The 7,820-nt window shown below is 34.5% G+C and overlaps 1 protein-coding gene across 3 annotated transcripts; it reads right to left on the minus strand.

The window, feature by feature from the left end:
• Positions 1-683: 683 nt before the first annotated feature.
• Positions 684-7,820, minus strand: LOC108365291 (23 kDa integral membrane protein-like). 3 transcript variants are annotated; one of them, XM_017619283.1, is made up of 4 exons: positions 7,703-7,820; positions 1,416-1,607; positions 1,173-1,337; positions 684-1,103 (listed from the first exon to the last, which is right to left on the minus strand). In XM_017619283.1, exons 2-4 carry the CDS (start codon positions 1,569-1,571, stop codon positions 819-821), a joined length of 606 nt encoding a protein of 201 aa, XP_017474772.1. In that variant the 5' UTR covers positions 1,572-1,607; positions 7,703-7,820; the 3' UTR covers positions 684-818. The 3 variants fall into 3 exon arrangements, with proteins under 3 accessions (XP_017474772.1, XP_017474770.1, XP_017474771.1); XM_017619281.1 differs by having other exon boundaries at positions 7,594-7,820; XM_017619282.1 differs by lacking the exon at positions 7,703-7,820 and adding an exon at positions 6,859-6,999.

Here is a 7,820-nt window from a genome sequence, read left to right on the forward strand (position 1 = left end):
TGTCAGCTTTCGTCCTTACGAGGACATCAACGAGTCGGACAGAGGCACCTTCCCCATTAAGGGTCCGGACACTCCAAGTGCTTGCCCTCAAATCGTAGTCCCTTAAAACGTTTGCCGTGGTCGTCATCAAAAGGGGGCAGGGTCTCATACGAGCTTTGTTCTCTTTTTATTGGAGCCTGGTTTACGTGGCGCGTTCCAAACCCAGCGCACAACCCCTTGCTGGGGCGAAAAACGGTGTTAGGATTTTTTTTTCCATTCAGATATTTCCCGGGATCAAACCTAGGCCCAACGGAGTAGTAGTACGCATGCCCTACTACTCTGTCACAGCGGCCAGAAAGATGTATTATCATGTGTAAAATGTTTGAGAAAGCATAAAAACAAAATTGGTACAAGTGCAGCTCAGGCCTCTGGATTCCATTTATTTCTAACGATATGTATTTTCATTGGATCATCATTATCCGTAGGAATGCACGGCCAGTCCAGCACAGGCATTTTATAGATCATATCGGGGAAAGTTCCATAGAGTTCAAATAACACTTCCCTGTCGGAATCACGTTAAATTTTAATATAGGGCAGCGAAAAATTAAACTTATTTTTAGGAGAATTTATGCTGGTTGTAAAGCAGGCAAAGTCTTTTACCGCATACAGTGACCAAGAAGACATTATTTCGTCAGTATAGAATTTCCATTTAGGAATTTTATTTTCAATAAACTAAACTTTTGAGAATGTTATCTGACAATGACGATGGCCATCTTAGCTTAGCCAAATTAAAAAAGAATTGCAATCTCCTGACTATTAACAAGTAACTCAAATTTATACTAAGCCCCATTTGGCCTATTCGAATTCAATGATTTTCGTATGTATACGGCAACACTGCATGCTGATACCAAAGCCAAAAATTCGATGACAATCACCACAATGCCACCAAATCGTACATATTTCAAATTATCATCCCAGAAATTGTAAAATGCCGTTTTGCAACCTTCTTTGGTAGTGTAAATAGACGATGGACATGAGGCGGTTGTTTCAGAAAAGCCACAGCAAGAAGGAGGCACGCCTGTGCTGTTATAATCCTTGTAGTCAGTGTAGCCACAGCAGTTGAACTATTTGGGGAAAAGTAAAAAAAATTAAGAATTCAGCAGCCATTTCTTAACTCATTTATCGGTACTTACCGTGATTTGGATTAAATTCATTGAATTATCGGTTTGATCGTCTCTGTCCTCAAATGCATCGTAAACAATGGAGTCCATAGTTTTGAGAAACTGATCTTTTCTCACGAAAACCCAAACAACGAGCGCGATTTGCAGACCCAATAGGATGAGCATAAAAACTGCATACTAGATGAAAATAATAAAAACATAATTAGGCGATTTTTAAACATGAATTTTGCTCATGTTTGAGGCGCTCGCACTTACTATTAGAACACAACAATTGATCTCCTTGATCGCACCACAGCAGGCCATAAATGACACAATGAATATCAATGCACCCAGCACTATGATCAATATTGGTATGACATCAACGTTTTCAATAATTTTGGACGACTTCACTTCTCCTAGGCCATCCAGCATGAGACTGCCAAGAACGATGAGAAGAATGCCAACGAGCTGGAATTTTTATTGCGGTTAGAAGTAAAATAGTGGAAGCCAATTTCGATTACGTTCATAAATATAGTAAAAAGTACTTAGTCTGCAAAAAAAACTTTTCTTCATACCTACAACCTACCTACTTAGTCGTTTTTTAAAAATTTTTTTTTTCTTAATGGTGGTTCAATGATGGACAGAGAGGATGAATGTACAACCTTATCTTGTTTGACCGTTATTGTGAAGCTTTTTTGTTACATATACAATACATATCTGAGAGACGAGATTAACCTACACATAACAAAACAAAAACCGCAGCATCGAAAATCAAATGCTCAGTGTGTGTACGGTAATGGTAGATCGGTTAAGACCATCTGCATGCAACCAAAAAGTGGATTGAGGAAGCATTATTGCCCAGCGGCTCTCCCACGTAGTTAGGACATTCGCTTTGCTATTTCTGTACTAGCAAGGGAGGGTCAATTGTTTAGAGACGGGGCATTTCTCTCAAAGTTATTAACTGTTTGAGCGTATAATTTTCCATGGAATCCTCGTCTGGTTGCATGTACCAGAGAATAACACTCTAGTAAGGAAACTGGAGCGGCTGCAACAAGACGGCCGTACTGGGATTAATGGGACAATTTAAGCCACTCTTGCTCGTCAACATTTCAGTTAAGACTACAGCAGGAACTGTGGTAAGAATTAGGAACACAGTTTCGATAACACAGGTTACTGAATTGGAAGACTGGCGCTAATCCCTTCATTGTCTATTCACATTGCCTCAATGGTTGAGTGGTTGAGAAGGAAGGAAGCAGTACTAGTATACCTGACCTCTTTTTCGGTTGCGTCAAAATATTTCCCACTTAGCCTTATATATTCGTCCGGACACAGTAATATACCTAGAAACTGCGTTGAGGATAAGTTACTTAGGAAGCGTACCCTCGAGTCTATCGCACCAAGAAACGAGTGGATTGGAGAATCTGTGATTTTATGCGGACTACCCTGGGGCAGATATGCCGCACGTCAGCTCCGCCAGCGCTAGGTGAAATCGGATACGTAGGTGTTTTGATAATCGCAAAAATTAGCTTCGAAATCGGTAACCGGTACAAAAAACCGATTTCAATTTTGAATTAGCCAAAATAAAAAAAATCGCTATGACCACCTCGCTTTTCTCGAAATTGGCAACCAATACTAAAACCCGGGTTTTTCAAAAATTGGTAGCCGGTACCAAAAAAAACTCAGTTCAATTTTGAAATAACCATGCAGAACTCCTTATTAGAGTAAAATTTCAGCAAATTACGAAACAGGTTTGTATGTTTTTTTTTGCATTGTCCAAAAGTTTCAATTAATGTCCTGTCAAATTAAGAGATGGGCATTTTCTAATTTTTATGATGATGCTTTTCTAAAGACCATGGTACCTCTTTTATCCTGTGCGGTATTTTGTCCAACTTAAGTGCTATATATGTATAGTGATTTCAATGAAGTAAAAATAATACTTATTAAGATACATGAGTATGAATCACGAAAGATTTATAGATAAATTTGCACGTAAATACATTAGTCATACACATTAACGACATAACAAGCCCTGTTTCTGAAATATCTTTATCTTCTTTCACGACTGAGCACATAAACGAAAACTCAGCTGTACTATTAGATACCAAAACTTTTGAGGCCACAGTATACTTGAAAAAAATTTGGACAGTAATTTTGTAAGTAAATTTGTTGCCAAAAAATGAACAAAACTGAGAAGTCACGATTTCCAAGATTTTAAGGTACATTATATATAACTGAACTTCTAAACGGCTGGACCGATTTTGATACAATTTTGTGTGCGTATTTGAGTGGGTCCCTAAATGGTGTAGGTTTTTAGTAATAGAAGGCGCTGCGATCGGGGTGGTTCAAGTTATAGTAATAATTTTTCACNATTTGAGCCAGTAACTAGAAGGCGCTGCGATCGGGGTGGTTCAAGTTATAGTAATAATTTTTCACGAGAATTTGAATGCAATCCTTTTTTATAAAAACAGCAATTAAAACCCAGGATTTGGAAAGTTCGCTCAACTCTGGAGCATAAATGCTGCTAATTGGACCTTACAATGCATGTACTAAGGCTTCTGAAATCACGACAATTTACCATGTAAGAAAGTCGCAACAGGATTTTTTTCCAATTTAAATTTTTGTTCATATTTCACACGGCTCACGATGAAATTAGAAAAAGCATAATATTTTTTTAACACTCTAGGGATCAGCGGCAGCAGCAAAATACACGAAAATATTAGGGGAGCTCACGTTGAGTAGCATTTTAGGTGTAAAGTTGCTACGTAGCAATCTACCACATGTTTTGTTGCTCCTCCAATAACAAAATGCGTGCTAGATTGTTACGTAGCCACTTTACACCTAATAGCCTGACAGACATGTGCTTTGTACACCATGGTATGCATACTATGGATTTTGATACTATTTCGATGTGACACACATCAGAGTGAGGCAACATGGGGTGAAGTATCAGATGTCAAAATTCCTTGGACACACACACGAAATATCGCCAATTTTTTCTTGACCGTTCTCTTAAGAGCCAGCTATTTAAAAATTGAAAAAATGTATATGGATACATGTAAATGCAGTTATAAAGCAAAAGGCATCGGGCAAATTTTTGATCCGTACATATTTCTGGATAGGGCTGCAACTTATCTCAAAAACTGAAATCAGTTAAATATGTAATTTAAGTAAAATATCACAACATTGGTGTTAAACAGAAAGCGTTAGGTGCTAACATGATTCTAAGTATAGTGTTGTTACCAATTTAAAAATAAGATGAATTAAATATGTAAGTTAAAATACGGATACGCCTAATGAAATGTCTTCTGAAAAAATTTGTATTCGTTCTTATTATTGGATAGGGCTGCCAATGATCTAGAATAAGAAAAGTTGTGTAAAATGTATGTACATTAGGTCTCCATACAAAAAAAATATTTACCATTTTTCCACCGGAAGTAAAAAATTTATTATATTGTACGACTTCCCCAAAAACATTCCGAAAAAATATTAAGATATAAATATGTGAGCTGGACATTTTTTAAAAAGACAATAATCAAGTTTTTTCTAAATTAAAAAAAAATTATATTTTTTTATAATCATCGCAAATGATAAAATAGTTTAAGCATAAAAAGTCTGCCAATTTGTATTTTTTATTTATTTTATCAACGGAATATAATATATACTGAGATTTTCGTAGATATTTTCAAATCGGTCTAGCTCACGTAAATCTTAATATCTCTTTTTCTGGCAAAGTTGGTGACAAATGGGTCCTCTCTTTGTCAGATGTTGCAAGATTTGACCCGAGTAAAATCTTATTAAGTATCAAATTATAAATCGTAGCGAAGAAATATCAAGTCTAAGTATTTTTGTTAATCTTCCCCAAATGATAAAAACAGCTGTCTAAACAAAAAATTGCGCATACGGCGTATTTGACAGTTTTACCAGTTTTTACCCCAAACCGTTCCCGCAAGGCATATTAAATAAGGTAGAAGTGATTTTGACATTTCTTTCTTTTGAACACTGACTATAATGTCAAATGATGAATAAATTTAAACCCTTTTCAAGTTGGCTTTGCGTGCTGTGAGATAGTTTTTGAATTGTGTGAATTTTTTTGTTTTTCGACCACATCCATTTATAGATATACAAAAATGAAAATGAGCAGGAACTACGAGCGTTGCGTTGTGTGGCAAAAGCCAAGACATTAAAGTGGAACGATACCTTAAGGCACCTAGTTGCGAAGTTAGAAAACTTCCTTGGGAGAATAGCTGCAGTGTTCAATTGGAAGATTCTTCTCGTGGCTGTGAAAATGATTTCAACGCGAATTATTTTATTACTAGCCCATTGCAGATAAATATTTTTAAGCGCATGCGTTTATACCCAGGTGCAGTTAGTTCCCTGGGAGGTTCCTGTGCCTGAAATGCCTGAAGAACACGAAGTGATGATATCATCTGTTGATGCGCAGACACAAACTGAGTTAAAGGGCCCATACATGATACCAGTAATTTTTAACAACTGTCATTGCAAATATTTTATCAGGACATTAAGTCTTCATATAAATTTAGAAGAAAACATTAAATCATTTTTTTATAAGTGCCGGATGTTTTTTAGAATTAAATATGTATATAAATAAAAACAAAAAATGTTTTAAATAGTTCTTTCATTTTATTTGCGTGGTTTCCTTTATGACGTATTCGTTTCTTCCCTTATGCATACGTGCATATAAGATGCGAATGCAATTAAAATTCTCTGAAGGAAATATTGAAGTAATTCTTAAAATTAGTATAGGTACGTATGTATTTATGCTGATGCGTTTCAATTTATGCTAATTTGTAGCAAACATAGCACTCGCACCTCAAAGGGTTAATTTGTTTGTTTAAAGTTTTTTGACATTATAACTAGCTACAAAAGAGTTCAAGCTAGTTGTTACTTCTACTTTAATAAATATTCCTTGCATTCCCGTGCTTTTTGATTTTTTTCTCTTTCTCTGAGAGCCATTTTGCTTTGTGGCAGTTTCACAGGTTTTATCCAGAAAAGTTGAGGAACGAAACTATTATACATTTTGGCTGCGTTTCTTTATACATTCCGGATAATCCCATTTCACAGCCGGAATAAACATAATGCGTTTGGAAAAGTTTATTCCAAACGTACAGAATAAATAAAGAAATGCAGCCTTTATGATTCAGGTGGATAGGGTTGCCACCTATCTCTAAAAATTTAAATCAATTGAACATGTAAACTAATTAAAATATCACAATATAGGTATCTAATGAAAGGTGACTAAAAAATCTTAACTCTGAATCAATTCTTTAAAAGTATATTTCGAAGAAATAAGTTTTGTTTAATTAAAGGAAAACGTTTTTTTTTGTTTGAGTTTTTCACGGGTTCGCATCACATAATCTACTGTTGATGATTGGCTAGGTGCGCAACATCAATCAGCCATGACTTTGCCATGAAGAGGCTGATGAATAGCGTAATCTCTAGGGAAAGCTATTCGCACCACTAATATGTAAGACTAACGACCGATTTCACCATTTCTAGTTTTACATACCGATAACGATGACACGAAAGTGATTAGTCGCAGCGTCGTACATACTCCGCACTTCAATTATGTATATAATTTTTTACTCCACGAAATGATAAATACGATTTTTTATAGGATTGTGTTATAAAAAAACTAAATTTTAGTTATGTATACAAATATTTGAGTGTAAAATGTATTTACATAATCATTAACACTTACCACTGCTAGGAGATTAAAGAAATATAGCAGCCATTTCAAAAATACTCCACAACAGCCCATTTTTGTTTAGTTTTAGTTTTAAAATTAAAAAAAAAAATATACGTAATTTGTAATAATTAGGTAAGTAGCACTTTTAATTATAGTTCGATTTATAACTTTAATATGTTTTTATTATTAATCCGTTTTTATTTTATGGAATNTTAATTTGTAATAATTAGGTAAGTAGCACTTTTAATTATAGTTCGAGTTATAACTTTAATATGTTTTTATTATTAATCCGTTTTTATTTTATGGAATCTCAAAAAATGTGTTAATGTGCTTTTACTTCCCTATTTCCAAAATTGATTTCGTGCTTAACCTAACGACCGCGTATGTAGCTTTCGTTCGAATGACTGCTCTCAAAGCGTGTTTGATAAATTAATATTTTCCTTCTTTTGGTGGATAAAAATGTATAAAAAATCACAACTTATCTAAATATTACAATTTTTTTTTTTGCAAATTAATCGATTTGATAAAAGTTTATCTATTTTATACATATGTACGGGTGTATGTATATATCTATGCGTATAAAAGGGAGTGTAATTGCACAAAAATATATTACACATACCAATTGACATATTACGATGGAATCAAAGTATTTCAACCCATAGATAACAAATTAGCCAATGATTTTTAGTGGCGTTCAAATTGAGTACTCTTTCGGTTATTTTTTACTGCTGAATTTTTTTTTTTTACCTTTCCCTCCTTTGAAAATTGCTGACACACTTCGAATTTCAATTTGTATTTTATTGGCCCTTCTCTTTGAAGAATCATTACAGGTCCATTAATATGATTCTAAACATACCTCTTAAGAAATATGTATCTGCAACTTTTCAGCAACATTTCAATACGAAATAATCTGTAGGGTATTAATACATAGCATTTCAATGAAAACAATACATACATACATATACTACATATCG

The sequence above is a fragment of the Rhagoletis zephyria genome, unplaced genomic scaffold (genome assembly GCF_001687245.7).
Source record: "Rhagoletis zephyria isolate East Lansing unplaced genomic scaffold, Rhagoletis_zephyria_1.1 Rzeph_scaffold_01828, whole genome shotgun sequence".
NCBI classification, from domain to species: Eukaryota; Metazoa; Arthropoda; class Insecta; order Diptera; family Tephritidae; genus Rhagoletis; species Rhagoletis zephyria.